Source organism: Balaenoptera acutorostrata, chromosome 5 (assembly GCF_949987535.1).
Source record: "Balaenoptera acutorostrata chromosome 5, mBalAcu1.1, whole genome shotgun sequence".
Classification (NCBI taxonomy): domain Eukaryota; kingdom Metazoa; phylum Chordata; class Mammalia; order Artiodactyla; family Balaenopteridae; genus Balaenoptera; species Balaenoptera acutorostrata.
The window spans coordinates 35,752,359-35,771,776 of NC_080068.1; the positions used below are offsets into that span (position 1 = coordinate 35,752,359).

The window sequence follows — 19,418 nt, forward strand, 5'->3', positions numbered from 1 at the left end:
GAATGTTACCATGTCAAGTCCAGGGCCCAGCAGAATATTCTTTTCTTGTCAGAGAACCTTTACAATCATGATTTTTCACATGTACTCCTCTAAAATTTAGAATTGAAATCACAATGACCTCTGGGCAACACAAGAAATGAGTTTAGTGGTTCAGTGTATTTTAACCTAGGGTTGTTATACAAAATATGATCATAGTTCATGTCTGTTACATCTTATTTTTGCACAGTAGTCACAGTTTCACTTAGAATGTTTCCTCTTCTGGCTCAGTGACACCTGCCCTCATCCCTGGGTCTCAGCTTCAGGACTCCTGATGGTTTGGACCACATGAGTCTCTGTTTGGGGTTGGGGTAGGGGCATTATGTGCTTTGAAGGATGTTTAGCAGCATTCCTGGCTTCCACCCAGTAGATGCCAGTGGGACCTCCCCAGCTGCAGCAACCAAAAGTGTCTCCAGACGTGGCCAAATGTCCACTGGGAGATAGAACTGTCCATGACTGAGAGTCACTTCCTATCAGGTTCCATAGCTGTGAACCATTTGGGGGAAAAAAAATTGCTTCATATTGGGAGCTTTTGTCACCATATGATTCTTTACATGCTGTGCTGCCAACATTCATTCAACAATATTTATTGAGCTCTTACAACATGCCTGGTACAGTGTGGGGGGCTGGGACACAAGAGTGACAGGTCGGGGTGAATTGGGTCTGTGTGCAAATAAATGCATATGTATCTATATGCACACGTATGTTCTTCTTTCTTTCTTGGTGATCTGAATGCTATCTTAAACATTTTTTTCTTTATAGGTTTGGCACCGATGTGCAGATGATTAATTTCACAACTAGTGAATTCCAGCTCACCAAAGCTTGCCCTTACCGGGTAGGATGTCATCTTTAAACAGAAAAAAGAATGCTGACAAACTAGACACATAGCATATGGGCCTCACTGATTTGTGTTTCAAGTGTCTTTATGTAATATATGTGGCTCTCTATTTTTATATTCTAGGAGTTAAGTATACATAGCAGCTTTTTCCAATTAACTAATGCAGCAGGAGCCCATGGTTCATGTGAGCCTGTAAATCATTTTAATTTGATTATTTAGATTCATGTGAGTGAAGAAATAACAATTGAATCAGAGCTATGTAGAAAACCATAAAACTCGAGATCCCAGAATTTATAATTCTCTTAAGATTCCTTGGCCCCATCAAATTCTTTTAAGGGCAAGATAAGGTGAAAACAAATACGTTAAAAAGAAATCTTCTCTTACTAAACTGGCTTCATGTTTTTAGCAGATCACCCAGTTTCTGTGATAGTCACCTGCTCTATAAAAAAGGATTTCTGGGAGTCTTGAGCCTCTGGGCTGTTATGAGGTCTCGCATAAATACCCAGGGAGGGAGTAAACATGTCACGTGGCGAGGACATTGCTTGACTGGGAACTGGCAGCCTGCTTTCTTAGTTTTCACGCAGTCGTTCTGTGGGTCACTGGTATTCTGTGCTTGAGATCAATTAAAAATGAAGCATCTCTTAAAAAAATACACACACATAGACACACATATGCATGTCACTGTGGTTCTAATACACACACGTATTCAAATGCCTTGGGTATTTTCTTCTTTCTCTACCCATAACCCTCCAAAGATACACTGTTGGCTCTAGATTAACTTGAAAGAGGGGGGCCACAGATAACCTCCAACTGTGAGTTAGAACGAATCAAAGCAAGCTTTTAAGTGGATTTTTAACAGAGTTATTTATAGTAAGAAACACGCAAGCAATAACGTTCCTTTCCCTTTGTCAGTGGTCTAGGCAGCAGGGTCTTGTGTTAGCGAGCCTGCCCTGCCCTGTCCCTCTCATTCTTCTCTTCACCAGGCAGTCTCCCAGGACTGTTGGGAGGTAAATGAGTCCAAAATGCTAACAGGTATTTTGTCCCACGACTATTTAATCACATATAATTTGAAATTCCAAAAATAATGCCAGTTTCTTTTACATGTCAGTGTTCTATTCAGATTTAAACAAATAGTGCAACTCGCAAAAAGTTTTTAATCTGTGATTGAAGATTTTCCCCGAGAATGTTATACCTTTTGTGACAAAGGAAATATCAAACCATTGTTAATTTATTACATTGACAAAAAGAATAGTCAGTATCAATGTCTCTGAGACACTACAAATTTAACTTAAAATTCTTATTAGAATTCGTTGTCATATAAGAAAGGCCTACATTTTTGTTTTGTTGGTTTATGTTTAGAAATGCAGTTCCTTTGGTTAAGAGCATGTGGAATTGGACATTCAAAGTTCCAAATCCAGGCTCCTCCATGTAGTCCTGGGTAAATTATTTAACCTCTCCAGGTCTCCTCTTTTTCACTCATAATAATGTTTGAAGATTCCATAGGTTTATAGAATGCTTAGCATCTTATATACCTAATTATATTCCAGAGCCTGGCATATACGAACTATTTTATTTAATAATTGGTGCTGTTGTTATTATGCTTTTAATACCCTAAATCGGCAGCTTGTTTTCAATGTTCATATGTGTATAAAGCAGAAGTCCTCCCTTCCTGAAGTTTATAATTTTAATGAAAATGAATCAAATACCATCACTATTTCTTCTTTCAGATAGTATGGGAAATGCGAGCAATAACTGAGGGATAAAACAAATTTAAAAACTAAAAATATAGAAAAGAGAAACATTATGCAGACTACATGGTTACAGTTCTAAAGAATTACTACATTATTTTTAGTGAGAAGGAGCTAGAAAAAACATTGGAAAGAGGGAAAGTCTACCACAATGATGAAGAACTAAATCTTGAATATTAAATTTAGAACACAAAATTTATTCAGAGAAAGTGAGAAATCTTGGGGAGAATAAAGGAGGATATGAATAAATAAAGATCTTTCTCCTAAATGGAGAAACTAAATAAAGATGGTTTCTTTATAAACTTAATATTAAAGAGAATTTAGGGTTGTCCAGCGGTGGACAGGTGGTTTGGTCAGATCCCTGTAGCATTCAGGCAGAGGCTCTTGCTCTGTTTTCTCGGTCATGTTTTACATCCAAAGCATCTTTGCATCAAAGGCCTGTAGCCCCAGCTCCCATCTGGTCCAGGCGGCAAGTCCCCTTTCCAGCATCCGTGTCAGGTTGTCCTGCAGCCTCTGCCTCTGCTTCTCAGCCGGGCTCGGGAACTTTTGATGGGTGTGAACTCTCCCGGTAAACAAGTTCCACAGGTTGATTTGGGTGGTCAGATCCAGACGTTAAAGAAGCAGCAGTCATGTTTATGCATTTTAATGAAGATGGAATCTTGTTCTCTAGGAGTTAATTGCATTTATTAATAACTTGCAGGGTGTGCATTCTGAGGAATCCAGGTTTGGCATCCTCCACCTACATTTGCAGCCTTTGGAAAGGAAAAGGGTTGGTGTAGTTTTCACGCCAGCTGACTATGGAAAAGTCACCTCCCTCATCCTAATCCGGTAGGTGTGTCCCTTTCTCATTGGCTGGCTGACTCTCTTTCTCTCAAGAATCTCTTTAGCTGAGAGGTGACGCTGACTCACTCAGGCCCTCAGTGATGATCTGTGTCCAAGGGCAGGAGAGGCAGTGGCTGAGGAGTGCGGCTCCCTGAGGCTCCACACTTAGGCCTCCTGTGTGTCAGGTTCCTGCCTTGTACCGTGGGGAGCATGAGCCCACCTCTCCAAGGGTGGCGGTACCCTTCCTGCAGCATCTCATCCGCCGTCACAGAGGGTAGAGCACACACGTGAACACATACACACACACACACACACACATCCACACTTACTTTTCTGTCCTCAGCTCAGAAGAATAATTGAAACACTGCCATATACGTTTTCATTCCGCGGTGTTTGGATTTACACTGTTCTCATGTCTCTCTTGCTTCTGGAATTCTCTGTAGCCCCAAAGGACAATGGAAAAAGTCCTTAGTTGAGCCCACTGGCTTGTTTTACTTCTTTTCCTTCCTTTTAAATGAACAATTATTGCCAGCTGATTTAAGCAGTTAAATGTTTTTCATTCTGAATTTTTTTTCCTCTTTACTCTTTATTGAGAGTCTTCTTTCAAAAATTTACAGTAAATACAGATCTATGTTGAAGCTCTCTCTGCATTGGTGAGACTTCTAACACAAATTTAATTTTTTCATTAATGACGTTTTAGTTATATATATTTTTTAAGCTTTTCCAGTATCATATCAGTTGGCAAAGACTTTCTTATTCTGGACTTCCTTTAATATATGAGTTTGTTCTTCTGCAAGTGAATGCTGCTAAAAAGAAAATGCACTAAGATAAAGTTCTTAAAAGAGTCTGCTTGCTCATTGTAAAACAACTATACACGCCCCCTGCCAAAAAAAAGAAGTACCCATAAAGCACTCATACTGCATCCATGGTCGTCTCCAAGAAAAGTACGTTGGCGACTGTTTGAATTATAAGCTGAATTAGCCACTTTTTTTCATGGAACACCATTTTTACTTGAAAGGATGATTAGCAGACAAACTATGGTTGTTTCAGATTCAGGTACTTGGCAAATGTTTTCTTGAAAGTGAACAAAGTGAGCCTGTCACTTCAAGGGTAGTGTCTGTTGCCAATGATAAAATTTGAGCATTCGCATGAAAAGTAGAGTTTTGGAAAACTTGTATCTGCCAGTGTGAGCTTCACAGCTTCTCAGTACTTAAAGTACTTTTCTGTTAACATCAGTGAAGATATTAATAAATGTGATTTTTATAAGTATAATGAAATGTGTCAACATTTGGAAGATCTGCATATCACAGTGAACAGTATTTTCCAAATAACTAATTATGATAATCCAAAAATCATCCCTGGTAAAATGTGCAAGATAGACCACTGGATTTTAATGTAACAAACTATGAAAATTCATTAATATAGTTTCAGATTTCACATCATAAAGAACCTTCAAGAGACTTCACTTGTTGAATATTGGTGTTGTATCAAAGATTTGCCACACAGATAACTAAGCACAGGGAACTCTATTCAGTACTCTGTAATGACCTATATGGGAATAGAATCTAAAAAAGAGTGGATATATGTATATGTATATGTATAAGTGATTAACTTTGTTGTACAGCAGAAACTAACACAAGATTGTAAATCATCTATACTCCAATAAAAAATTAATTAAATTAAAAAAAGAGACTGTTTTGTTAAGCATTTTAAGTAATGCTGACTAGAGCAAACTAATAACTAATGTTCTAGTAAGCATTTTAGTGCTCTGCTGACAACGCTCTCCTGTCCTTTTAAACACATTCTCTGTTGAAGAACTAAGGTCATGGGAAGTGTAGAGAGAAGCTTTACCTCATCCCAGCTTCAACTGTGCCAGGCTTGAAAAGAAAATCTCAGTTTTTTATAGTAGTTAATTTATTTTTGGTGGTTTCTGTATTGAGAGACACCACATTTTTCTGTAAACAATATCACTCATCTAACATCACTTTAAAGGCTTTTAAGTGGTTCAATAAAGGTTTTAATCCTTTAGATGAAGATGTAAAGATATCTCAGTGTATTTTGCTTCTAGGGTTTACCTTAATGGCAACTGACTTTGAGTGCAGTCTGCATCATTTAAACATCATTTCCACTGAACTTTCCATCCTAGGAATCCTGATTTCAGTTAATGAAAAGGCAAAAGCTAGTCTGAATTACTATTTGACTAATAAGAACTTGAGTAGATACATGCTATTTGTAGGATGCTATTCTAAATCTTTGGTTCAAAAGATAGGGTAGGATTTCATTTCTAGAATTAACCCTAAGGAAGAATTTCTTACAGTCACAATTACTATGAAAACTCCTTAATTCACCCTATGAACAATTTTTATCATTTTGTCTAAATTTGTTAATGTTTCTTTGTGGCCCCCCAGTTTATTCCTTCACGTTTTGTCTCTTGGAGGTATGATCACCACCCTGGTGCCTGGTTAGAAAAATATAGGTTTCCATTCTTGGGTGGAAACTGGAGAGCGATCATGATCATTTGCTCGTTCTTGCCCACTCAGCTTGCTTTGACTCTGCCGGTCTTGGCAGCTTCCGTGCTCTGAGATGGAGGGAGATGCCACACTATTTAAACTGAGTTTTTTCTCAAAACTTAAAAAATTTTGTTTTGCTAATTAGGAATATTTAAATTCAAGTGCATTGTATCTTGTGACAACTCTATTGCAGTGCATTTTTATTTGCATCTCCTTTCTCTGTAGGAATAACTTGACTGTTATCGACATGATTGGCGTGGAAGGATTTGGAGCAAGAGAGCTACTGAAAGTGGGCGGGAGACTTCCTGGCACTGGAGGTTCACTGCGCTTTAAGGTGCCCGAGTCCACACTGATGGGCTGCCGGAGACGTGAGTCCCTGTGTGTGGTCCGTGTGTGTGGTCTGTATGTGTGGCACTTGGACAGGACAGGCTTGGAGCCAAAGCCAAGAGCAAAAGGAGATATGAGAAGATTCTTTTAAAAATTTACAGTAAATTCATTGTATTGATGCTAATAATTAAATCAGGCAAACATTTGAGAATATGTAGGCTGGTACCACTTGATTAGAAACAATAGCCTTAGATATTTAACCCAACTTAAATAATAGATATGGGGGGAAAAGTATAATGTTAAGTTACCAGTAGAGTGTCAAATATTTAAGAAAAATAGTGTGAAACTGTAATTGTAATTTGGTTATCAGTTACCTAATCATAAAAAATCACACCAAGATGATAAGTAGAGAGAAGACTGAAGGTGAGCTCACCACCCTTTTGCAGTAATGGAAATGTTCTACGTCTGTGTTGTCCAGTACGGCAGCCACTCGCTACATGTGGCTAATGAGTGCTTACAATATAGCTCGTGTGACTGAAAAACTCAATTTTTAAATTTATTTAATTTAAATTTAGTTTAAATTTAAGTAGCCATATGTGTCTAGTGGCTACTGTATCAGACAATGCAGATTTAGAAATTTGTTTAAGTGTTCCATTAGAAAATTCTAAGTTTTGCATGTATTTAAATTAAATGCGTTTAAACTATTTATATTAGTTCCAAGAACTTCCTTAAGAACTAAGCCAAAAATAAGCCAATAGATGTAAAAGTTTTTGGTAAATTCTGTCGTGTTTTCCTGTTATCATTTTTAATTTCAGGATCACACTGAAAGCATTTTAGTGTAACAGTATGTTTCCTGTGGAGAAACTGATTGGTGAAACCATTGGATAATTTGTAGAGCTATTTTAACGCCTGTTTGTAAATTTTTTTTGTTTTAGAAAACTATGCTAAATGAGCACTGAGTTTGAAAAGACTGGCCATTTTGCATTCAAAATCTTCATCAGAGTGTTCATTTTTTTTTCATTCATTCATTCACTCATTCAATAGTTTAGAGTTGCCTTGAAAGTTAGAATTATGGAGGAGTATAAACCATAGAACCAGATAAAATATTAGTCCTAATATGGAATAAATTGTGGGTTATAAATTTATAGGAATATTTAAAAAATTGATACCTCTTCCTTTTTTAAACTCCCAACATGAAATGTGCTCTCATTATTTGCAAGGATTTAACTATTTACTACCTCTTAATGTAATGGGAGTTTGAACTGTGTTTCTAGTGTCCGTGATGGGTTTACACAGAAGCACACACACCCTCCTAACTGGTCCTGTTGGGTGTGAATGAGGCTCCCGGGGCACAGGGTGCATGGTGGCTCGTGGTAAATCCAAACTGTTAGGCTTCTGAGAAGAATAAACTTTTCACCTTAACCTTTAATAAGTAAAAGAACAAAGAAGAGATTTTGGTACCTAGGCAGATCATTTAACTTAAGAAAAGCCTTGACTAGTTAAGTATTTTTATCATATCCTGGTAGTAGAATCTAGAACCGTTCTAGAAGTTAGCTAGAAATCATGCTTTGAGCTTGTATTGAATTTTTTTACATTTTAATCATGTAGATCATGGTTTGTGGATTCAGTAAATGTTGATTCAGTAAATTATTTTAAATAAATTTTGCAGTTCATCTGTACTAAATATCACTTTTCATCCTCATTAGAACTGAAAGACAGCAAGCAAATTTTATCAATTACAAAGAACTTTAAGGTTGAGAATATCGGACCACTTCCTATAACTGTGACATCTCTGAAAATTAATGGGTATAATTGCCAAGGTTATGGATTTGAAGTTCTAGACTGTCAGCAGTTTTCCTTGGACCCCAACACGTCCCGGGACATCAGCATTGTGTGAGCATTGGACTTTAACCTCATTTCAGTTTGGGGTCGCATTTACTATATTGTGGGGAAAAACTTTTTTTCATTGGTAAGGTGTCTTGAGTTGTTTTCATGTTAGTATTTATCTTGCAGAAGTAAGAAATTCTGCTGCCATTATGATTATTTTGTTCTGTGCCTAAAATTAAAACCATCAAAGTTCATAAAGATGCCTCTTGCTGTCAGGTTTACTCCAGACTTCACCTCTTCCTGGGTCATCCGCGAGCTGACTCTGGTCACGGCGGCAGACCTGGAGTTTCGCTTCACTCTCAACGTGACCCTCCCTCATCACCTGCTGCCTCTGTGTGCGGACGTGGTTCCGGGACCCAGCTGGGAGGAGTCGTTTTGGAGGCTCACCGTCTTCTTTGTCAGGTAAGCTGCCACCTTCTCCACTGTTCCTCCCTCACTGAGTGGAGACGCCATCCAGCCAAGTTGCATGGAAATGTATATTGCCCAGTGGGATCAAAGCATATGAATTGAGTGGAATTTTGACATTCGTGAAGTAGACAAAGTAGTTCCTGGTACGCTTGAAGAGAATTTACTATTCTCTAAACTAATTGTAGGAGAGTCATAGGACCTAGGAGTATAATGGACAGTTGTGTTCCATATATGTTCATTGGCAGTCCCGGTGGAAGATGTGAATGTTATATGTAACATTTAAGATATACAAACATCATCTGTGACATAGGATGTATTATTAGCTCAGTGCAACGGCAGTTTGAGATTAGAAGACTAGAAGGACCCTTTAAAATGTGATTTTATCCTGGAAATGTCTTTAAAAATTGAACTGGTATGTCAGAATTATAAATATTCACACTTTCAGGAACAGTTTTTTTGAATCTTTAAGAGTTGTCAGAAATTATGGAGTCATTCCATATCCATAAGATATGGAATCTTAATAGCATTTCTTTAGACTTTTCCCATCAGTTGATTCACCGCTCTTCTGTAGAGCTAGTCTTTTTTTTTATTTTAATTTTTATTGGCGTATAGTTGATTTACAATGTTGTGTTAGTGAGCTAGTCTTTTTAATGCCAGTCACAACCGGGCAGTAATGAACCCTGTTGCTTTCGTCCTCAGTTTGTCCCTGTTGGGTGTGATTTTAATAGCCTTCCAACAAGCACAATACATTCTGATGGAGTTCATGAAAACGAGACAGAGGCAAAATGCCAGCTCCTCTTCACACCAAAGCAATAGTCCGATGGATGTAATCAGCTCCCATTCTCACAAGTAAGAATTCTTGTAGTGTGGGGAGAGGGTTCTCACCTTTGGTATGACTCATTTCTGATTTTATTTTAAGGTCATATACATTTTGGTTCCAAATTTGTTTCAGTACAATTTTCTTTAAGTCACTGTGTGACAGCTACACCATTTCTTTCATTATAAGATAGACTTCACGTAAGGACTTAGTTTATTAAACTCCCAGAGCTTTAGAAGAAGGAAAGGTGAGAACTCCTTGGTGTACCCCAGACTGCTCCCTCTTTCTCATGGAGTTAGAAACAGAGAGGGAGAGGTTTACTTGGTTTGCCTTTATGTTGAATGTTTTTCTTCTTAAATCCAGAAGCAATTGCAAGAACTTTCTCGATACCTACAGCCCCTCTGATAAAGGTCGAGGGAAAAGCTGCCTTCCGGTAAACCCCCCGCAGAGCAGGATCCAGAACGCTACGAAGAGGAGCCCGGCCACCTACAGCCATTCGCAGAAAAAGCACAAGTGCTCGGTCTATTATGGGAAACACAAAGCCAGCGCAGCCGTCGCTGGCAGTGCCAGCGCCCCTGCAGAGGACAAGCAGGCCTCGGCCCCAGGTGGCTCCCTGGCAGCTGCTAAAGAGGACGCATGCCCTGCCGGGATGGGCGAGGCCTGGGTGGGCCTCAAGTACACAGGTGGCCTAAACGTCAACCTGCAGAAGAATCTAACTCTTCCCAAAAACTTACTGAGTAAAGAAGAAAACACACTGAAAAACGCAATTGCTGTCAGTAATACTTCTTCCGAATGTCACATGAAGGAGGGAGTACAGACATGTATGTTTCCTAAGGAAACGGACCTTCAGATTTCAGAAAACATAGCTGAGCTCAAGGAGCGAGAGGTCTGTCCTCTGAAGACCCCTAAGAAACTACCTGAAAATCACTTGCCGAGAAATTCACCTCAGTGCCAGTCAGACTTGCCAGAAATTTCCAGGAAAAATAATGGTAATTTTTCCATCCTCCTTGGTGATTCTTCTCTCCTGTTTGTCTACAGTCTGTTCTTAGTGGAATTTGTTCCCATCTATGACTTTAGTTTGAACTGTGGCTGCTGAATTTTTATGTCACACACAGAGTTTTATTAGCAAAGGTATAGATGTTGAAATACCATTTCTAAGAAGGAAAGTTTAGGACGGGACACCAAGTTTTTAGAGCATTGTGGTTAAGAAGTTTACTTTTTTCAGTACATTCATTATAATGATGCGAATGTCATATTGTATTGTTGGAATTTATGGACACCTCTTCCGAAGTATCTTTTATCTTGGCTTTTCAGACTATTTGCAAAAATCAATCAGCCTATGACATGTTTCTGACGGAACAAAACTTACCAACTCTCTGTATGTAACAGCTGCCACCATTGCATGCTCCTTGTCCCTGGTTCTTCTCTGGTGTTGTTTCTTGGTGAAAAGAAGGTAGATGTTCTCTCGTAGCAAATGCAGTTAATAAAAATGCAAGCAAAACTAGACTGGGAAGCCTACCTACACATACATTTGTCATTAAATCTTTAACTGATCCCTCTGGCTTCTGGCATAAGAGCTTGTGCTTATTTTTGTATGTCTATCCTGACCATTTCGATAAGCACATTTCTACTCCCATTAAGAGTCAAATTTTTGACACTTTTTAATCTGGAAGAATCACTTACCTTTGATCTTATTTGAAACATCTAAATATAAATAACATCATATTTTTCACTCCTTGATATTGTAGAGAAGATTATATTAATAGATTGGCTGATTCTAATGAGCTTGATGCATTTAGTAGGGAAAATACCAACCTGAATTTTAAATGTTCCATCAAAGGACATTTCTAATTCAAAAGGAAGGCAGGGTCCTCTGAGTAGAACATGGTTTGGGCAATTTGTGCATCACTCCCGGTGCCCCTTGTTCCACCCTGTTGGTGCCGTTTCCCTGGCAGCAGTGCGCACACTTGAAGAGGACTCCTGTTTGCAGGGCCAGCTGTCCCCACGGCCTCTCCCCCAGCGTGTGAGTGCGCCCCCTGGATGAAGCCTCTACCAGATCTCCATGAAGTCACAGCATTCCTTGTCTGAGGGTGTTGATGGTGGGGCAGTGGGGTGTCTGTTCATCCATTTCTGTCCTGACACTGTCTAGGGCCCAGACTACAAAACTCTCATGAAAGGGTGAAATTATGGAGTGAGTCTAGCTGGGTTTTTCTCTTGTTTCATGTGTCACTTAGGCCTGAGGACAGTATTTGACATAGGCTGACTTTACACAAACTTAAAATCAGACTGGTTTGAGGGACTTGTTCCTCCAGAAGTGCGTCTTCTGTGGTCCATTGCATCCATCAGACATCTGGGTAGATGTGCCTGCAGAATGCAAGGGCTGTGGCCTTGTGGGCGGATGGATGGGAAGGCCTTCTGCTGCATCAGAGCTCTTTGAAGGGCGTGGACCAGCCATGTAGTGCCAGGGTGGGTCAGAGGATTTGGCTTGGTGCTCCTGGATCCTCTTGTGCAGTACATGCTGTTTAATGCCTGTAGTTGAGCCTAGATGACCATATAATATCTAATAACACTTCAGCAAGTGTGAGTAAATTTAATAAGGGAGCCCACAAACATAGGGTTTGCTGGTATCATTGTAGATGGCAAAGCTGCCCCGAACCTTTCCTCCCTGTACAGATGACTGGTATGCTTATGATGCTTTAAATGAAAACCAATCTCTCACTTCAAGAATATTTTTTTTTTTTTTTAAAACTCGGTTTCTTTTTTTTTTTTTTTTTTTAAAGGATTTTCTTATTTATTTATTTATTTATTTATTTATTATTTTTGGCTGTGTTGGGTCTTCGGTTCGTGCGAGGGCTTTCTCCAGTTGCGGCAAGCGGGGGCCACTCTTCATCGCGGTGCGGGGACCGCTCTTCATCGCGGTGCGCGGGCCTTTCTCTATCGCGGCCCCTCCCGTCGCGGGGCACAGGCTCCAGACGCGCAGGCTCAGCAATTGTGGCTCACGGGCCCAGCTGCTCCGCGGCATTTGGGATCTTCCCAGACCAGGGCTCGAACCCGTGTCCCCTGCATTAGCAGGCAGATTCTCAACCACTGCGCCACCAGGGAAGCCCAAGAATATTTTTAAAACTGCTCTTTAGCTGACTTGTCAGCCTGTTAAGCAGTATCAGGGTGATTGCTGGTCAGATCACATAAGAGTTGATGAAAGAACTTTGGCTTTCCACCATGTTCATACCAGCAAATTCAAAGGTGCTAATTTGCAGCCCTGTATTTCTCTCCAGAATTAATCTGTCAGCAGGAGGTTCCTCACAGGGAAATCCATTCACTGACATGTATTTGGTTCTGACTGTTTTCTGTTTACATCACTATTCTAGGAAAATATCAAAGAGGTTAAAAAGTAAACAAGTGGCCTGCCATCAATTTACAATTTAAACATTTTAAAGAATTGAGAATTTTAAAAATAAGAAAGGACTGAGAAATTTAGGGGAAGCAAATTGTAGTTTGAAGGTAAGATATGGAGTCTTTTGGTCATATTGAGGGTTCGGGGTTCCTTTGTCAGATTTTGAAGGAAAGCATTGTAATAAGCTGGCAGATGGTGACAGGCAGGGGGTCATAGGGTGTAAAGAACACTCAAGAATGAGAAAACCAAAAACATAAGAACCTTCCAAGTTTTCACTTCCAACTTTGAGCATCAGTCCTTTTCTTACTTTGAAAAGGATTTCACTTTGTGTTTCCATCTTAAGATCCTTTCTAGAATCTGAAGAAAACAGCTTCAGTCTTGCGAGCTGAACTGATGGCCTCTCGGGAACTTCCACTCACTCAGTTGAAACCAGTCAGTGTCTGTGCCACATGCTAGCCATTTTTCCCAAAGTACACAGACGTTCTTAGAACCAGGTCTAGTGACAAGACTGCCTTTGGGAACGGGGCCTGGGGAGGTGGCTTTTCTCCCGAGAGTGCCTGAAATGGCATCCCGAACCCGCCAGAACTCCTGGAGGTGCCTGAAGCACTGTGCCTTCTCTTATTCTGAGACAGTGTTTTTTTCTGAGGGTAACTTCTTGTGTGAGAACGAAATCTTCCAGGCTGTGTATTAATGGCTTCTGGCTACGTGCTCACCGTTGTTGTTGTGGAGAAACAGAGTGTTTTCTGAATAACAGAAAATGTGTCACCCCCTTCCTGCTCTTTCTCCTGCCTCCTCCTGAGAGTCCTGTAGTAAATCATAAATTAAAATTCCCGTTAGAAATGCAGTCTCTTGACAGATTCTTCAGGGCTCTGTTTCACACACTTGTTTTTTGGCATCAGCCTGTCAAACAACCGTGAAACAGCGATGCCTTCCAAGCATGTGTTACACGGTCCAGAGTCTCTTGATGCTCTGACAACAGCAGGGCTTTATGTGTCATGTAAGTGATCTTTTGAAATTTGTCTCTTTTCAAAATGTTTATAACTGTTATTTTTTCATTATATGATCAAAATAATACAGACTTAGAATTAGGGCTAGAGGCAAATTGCTTCTGGCCTCAGGAATAGTTAGGAAATTTGTCACTGTTTCTGCTTATAATAATGTAAAGGATAATGGACTTTTAAATTTAATAATACCCTAAAACCTTGAAATTAATAGCACATGAAAGTTTTCACTGAATTAGATAGATACCTCCAAAATTTCTGAAATACCAATATTTGCAGAAATTCAAAAAATAGTCTCATTTGCTTACAGATACTGATAACTGGAAATGAAGATCTAGCGGTTTACTCAAAATATATCATACAATTAGATTTGATTCAGTAGAAATCCAAGTCGGATTCTGGCCCGTTAACTTGTTCCTGTTCTTGTATTTGTTTTGTTATCTTTGTGGCTCAAATACTCCTACTCCGTGAGATAAATGGCAGAAAAACGTGTAATGTTGTGAGTAAGCACGCTTAGTAGGATGCCGTGGGATGGCTCCATTTTTTAAATGAAGTATATGCTCACGGTATTTCTGAATTCTTGAATATTGTCGTGATAGAATTTCTCAAAGGCTGAATTTGAATTCATTTTATTGTTGGTCCTAATTCTTGGCCCCCACAATAGGCATTAGTAATTTTCGGAGAGTCTGTGCTTTATCCCTTTTTAGGGGGTAGTTTAGTGTTGGATATTAAATTTGGATCCTTCCTAAGAAACTTTGATGACTAATACTTTTAGTGCTATTCTTGGCCTGAAGAAAGCTTGAGGAAAACCATTTTCTCATGAATTAAGACCCTAGGAAAGTCACAGCACATTTTTGGAGGAGAATATCTATATTCTGTTCATACCGATGGCTTCCGGAATCCGAAGTGATGTCTTTGTTTATGATGTCTTTTTCTGTTTGGACCCTGTCTCCCTTGCTCTTGGCTCTTTCCCGGCTCATTCGCGGTCCTGGATGGTTTCCTCTGTGGGTGTCTCACACCCAATCTGTGTTGCAGAGGAATTTATGCTTCCCCAGTATTTTTATAGCTACGTAATATTTACATAATTCTCCGTTAACAAAATACAAGAATGCTTACCTTTTAAGTGTTATTGTTGAAATGTATGCATCTTGCTTTGAGTGAGCTTGATTTGTAGCTTCAGGATTGCAGAGTCTGGAGGGTGTTTGACCCCCACCTGTCATTTGGGTTGAGAGCCTCGTGCAGCCCCAGGCCCCTCAGCAGGGCCGGATGGGAGCGGGCAGCCTGCTCTGCTGTGATGTATTTGCACTGTGGGCATCTACACTTTCTCAGATGGCCAAGGTGTCGTGAGGGATTTTCAGTTAAAGAAAAAAGGGGAAGGTATTGAAATCCTTTCTGATTCATATTAGAACACTGAGCCCAGTTATGGTGGGGTTGAGGTCTATTTGACCATATGTCAAAGTCAAGGATAGCAGAAGAAATACACTTAGTGAAGTCACTTGAAAAAACAAAGGAAAGGTCACATTTCAGATGTGGTTCCTGCTGGTGCAGACCTTGCCAGCGTGATTGTCTCGCGCTTGGTTCTCACCCCGCAGGTGCTGTTCCCAGGGCAGGTGGGCGTTACCTGCAGGAGAAGGCCCTGCCCTCCAGCTGTTCATGTGTCTATTGGTGGTGACCCTTTATATTTCTGTCTGTTCTGGTTGCATCTTCATAACAGTCAGGCAGGGTAGGCAGAGGAAGTGGTATTGTCATTTCATAAATAAGGAAACTGTAGCTCAGGGAGCTTAAGAGACTTCTGATCAGTAAAACTAATTAGTGTCTGAGTCATGACCAGAACCCAAGATCTTAGCTCCCTCTCTCCCTCCCCTAACTTAAAAAAAAATTGTGGTAAAGTATATATAACCTAAAAGTTACCATTTTAAATTGTAAAGCTCAGTGGCATTAAGTACATTCACATCATTTTACAGCCATCACTGTCATCCATTTCCAGAACTTTTTTCATCATCCCAAACAGAAACTCCGTACCCATTAAGCAATAATTACCCGTACTCTGTCCCTCCACCCCCTGGTAGCCACCATTCTACTTTTTATCTCAATGAATTTGATGACTCTAGGTCCCTCAAACAAATAGGATCACACGATATTTATCTTGTGACTGGCTTATTTCACTCAGTATAATGTCTTCAAGGTTCATCCATGTTGTGTCATGTTTCGGAACTTCATTCCTTTTTTTCCTCATCTTAACCATTTTTGTGTGTACAGTTCAGTAATGCTAATTATATTCACATTGTAGTGCAGTGAATCATTCCTTTTTAAGGCTAATGGTGTTCCGTGGTATTTACCACATTTTGTTTATCCATCCATTCGTCCATGCACATTTGGGTTGTTTCTGCCTTTTGACTTTCATGAATAATGCCGCTATGAATAATGGTGTGCCCCTGCACTTTCTTCCCATGACCTCTTTTAACGACTGCTTGTAAAACTCTTAATATAAGTACATTTTCACCTATAAACAAAATAAATTTCTAGAGCACTGTGGATGTCAAAACAGTCCTTAAGTCTAAATCTCATTAAATCAAATGAGATTGTTTGGTGTAGGAAGAAGATTTAACTATGGGGAATGTGAATGGAAATTATTAGCTAGAAATTGAATCATTTTTATTTATTCAAGGGAATAACCAGCAAGTGCCTGTCAAGAATGAAGTAGACAATTGTGAAACTTTGAAAAAGGTTGACACAAAGTCTTCTTCAGAAAAGAAGATTCACAAAGCGTCTAAAGAAGACGTATGTTCTGAGAAGCAGGATGTACCTTCAGTCGAGGTCTGTATTCCTTTCTTTCTTGCCTATTAGAACAAAACCCAAGTTTAGGACTTAGAGTGCAAATATCTATGTAATATCTGTACATCTGTATTTCATACTTTTCAAAGATGATAGTTATATATTTGAATCCACATTGATAATTGGTGAAGTTCATGTATTCAGAAAGTTTATTTATCTTCTAATTATACAGGAGATACTAAAACAATTTTTGGTGATACCAGATAGCTTTTATTCTCAAGAGAAGCTGTTCTTAAGCAAATGGGTTAACTCCTGGGTAAAGATGGTGGAGTAGAACCAGATCACATATCTTGCCTCTCCAGTTGTTACCCAACATCCATTTTTAGGGCAAAATCTTGCTGAGTTAGAAGCATTATCCAGAATCCACAGGAGAAGGATGCCTTTCTAGCTTCAGCGCATGGGCCCTGGTGTGACAGAATCCCAGAAGAGAGGGCAAAGCTTGTGCACTGTCTCAGCCAGCTCTTTCCCTTCCCACTGTGTAGGCCACTGCAAAGTGTCTAGAAAGCAGAACCCAGAACTAAAGTTCCCAGATAAAGGTGGGAAAGGGATTTTGGAGAATTTATCTACTTTACAACAGGACAGAGCTATCTGTGTATTAGCACAAGCACAGTGAAAAAAATAACATTGCAACTGTTCAAATATACTATAGTAAAAAATGAAGGAAAGGAGTAGAACATACAGAAGACAGACCAAGATCCCAATCTAGATGAAAACATACCCAGAGACCTGAAGGGAACTCTGAAAATACTTCACACTATAGACTATGAATTCAATAAAATTCAAGCTTTTAAAGGCAAATTAATATACTACGATGAGGTTGGAAGAGATATTGTAAAGCTAAGTCAATAAATGTAGACAGTACATTACCTATTCAGTGGCTGAAAATTGACTTATTGACATGAAGGAAAGGCTTTGAGATAATCAGAGTGAATGTGGAGGAAAAATTTTAAGAGATTTTAGATTTTAGAGAAAAGATGATGATAGATAAGGGAACAAAGACAAAAACAGTCCAACATCAGAATAATGATTGTCTCAGTAAATGGCCCAACAGCGGATCAGAAAAGTATTCAGAGACGTAATAGAAGAAAAATTTCCCAATGTGAGTGAAAAACTGAATTTAAAGATCCAAAGGCACACTGTGTACACCAGGAAAAGCTGATGTGTGTGTGTGATATTGGACATAGGCACATCCTGGTTAAGGTGTTGAATTTAAAGCTTAAAGAATTGTGCGGAAAAGGCAGGAAAATCAAGAAAGACACACCTAGGCTTGCCTCAGACTTTGTAGAAACATCTAATGTCTGAGAACAGTGGAACAGTATCTTCGAGAGAATGAAAATGTGAACACGAACATTACGTCCAGCGAAGCTGGCACTCAGGCACGAAAGCAACAGACATTCATCTGTAAGCTCAAATGAACTTGGGAGCCTTCCTTGAAAAATGAAGTTAGTGAAATTTAGCCAACCAGGATAGAAGTTTGAGGAAGCTGTGTTAAATGTCTTTTGAGGTTTCTGTCCATTTTATATTCAGAACTTTGGTTAAACAGTGGAAGGTTATGGTTGCAAAACAGATTGCAAATATTAAAACTTTAACAAAACAAAAATAGTAATAAAATCTGCAAAAATGGGGTGGGACTGAAAGGTAAGTGAAAGTACATTTTAATTTTATCTTTCTTGGTAGCGAGCCAATCCTGTGCAAAACTGAAACATGTAGTTTAAAAGGGTGAAAACCTACGAAAATATCTTTCACCATCTTTTCCTTAACCTTAGAGAGATCCTTAAGCAATTAATGTATCATGTGGAGAAGAAGTAATTATTGAAAGTTGGCGTTCCTTTGGTTCTACTTCATTTTCTTCTAAGTTCAAATAAAATTGAGCCTTAAATTTGTATTTAAAAATAATGCATGGTCCTAGTGTTCTAAATTTCTCCCATCATCTGTCCTCCCATCCTTATGTATGTATACGTTCTTAAAAAGACACATTAAAGAATAAGGTTTGCCAAATAATCAGTGGGAGAACCTGCTTATTTCTGAGTGATGGGATTTTGCATGATTTCTTTTCTCCTTCTTTATGCTACTCAATTTTTGCTTAAACTCTACAAAAAGCATGCATTTTTCATTTAAGTAAATGGAATGAGAGTGATACCAAATAAGAAAATTGCAGACATTCCAAACCAGGAATTTGTGGTCTGTCAAGAAAGACATTTCCATGTAGTCAAGTGCTAAAGTCAGTGCATAGTAGAGGGGATTGCAGAGATGGGAACGTCAGCTTAGCTTGCAGGGGCCATGGGAAGCCCCGAGGAGGAAGGAACTTGTGCAGGGGGAGTGTAGAGGTGCAGGGGGAGTGTAGAGAAGCAGAGGAGGGGAGGGGGGCAGCCGGCACCACCGGGTCTCGTGGCATGGTTGGGAGCAGTGAGGGAGTCGTCTGACCGAGAAGGAGCTCAGTCAGGAGGGGGAAGGAAGGGGAGGGCAGCGGCAGAGTCCTGCCAGCTTGCCAAGGCCCTCGCCTGCCAACTCAGAGTTTAGACTTTAGTCCGTGGATCTCAGTTGGAGACACAATGAAGTAAGTGAGGACAAGCACTAGGAAGGGAAGGTTGCCTGCTCAGGAATTTCAGGATCAAATTTTTAAAAGCACATTGGTCCAAACAGAAAAGTCTTTTTGGAGGATTTGGCCTGAGGGTGGCCAGTTTGGGGACCCTGCTGCAAATCATGGAATGCTGTCGAAGGGTTCTGAACCGGGCAGGGGGTGGGGGGTAGAGGATGGTGGACAAGAAATGGAAAACAACCTGTGGGCTGCGATC

General features: G+C 39.7%; 1 protein-coding gene across 10 annotated transcripts in view; it reads left to right on the top strand.

The window, feature by feature from the left end:
* The window catches only part of TMEM131L (transmembrane 131 like), a 169,256-nt gene that overhangs the window by 127,905 nt on the left and 21,933 nt on the right, over positions 1-19,418 (top strand). For all 10 annotated transcript variants that reach the window (XM_057546826.1, XM_057546829.1, XM_057546830.1 and 7 more), the window contains 8 exons: positions 799-871; positions 3,323-3,450; positions 6,180-6,322; positions 7,988-8,174; positions 8,385-8,570; positions 9,276-9,425; positions 9,757-10,382; positions 16,457-16,605. In XM_057546826.1, the coding sequence (XP_057402809.1) occupies positions 799-871; positions 3,323-3,450; positions 6,180-6,322; positions 7,988-8,174; positions 8,385-8,570; positions 9,276-9,425; positions 9,757-10,382; positions 16,457-16,605 (1,642 nt within the window). The remainder of the gene's footprint in view (positions 1-798; positions 872-3,322; positions 3,451-6,179; positions 6,323-7,987; positions 8,175-8,384; positions 8,571-9,275; positions 9,426-9,756; positions 10,383-16,456; positions 16,606-19,418) is intronic.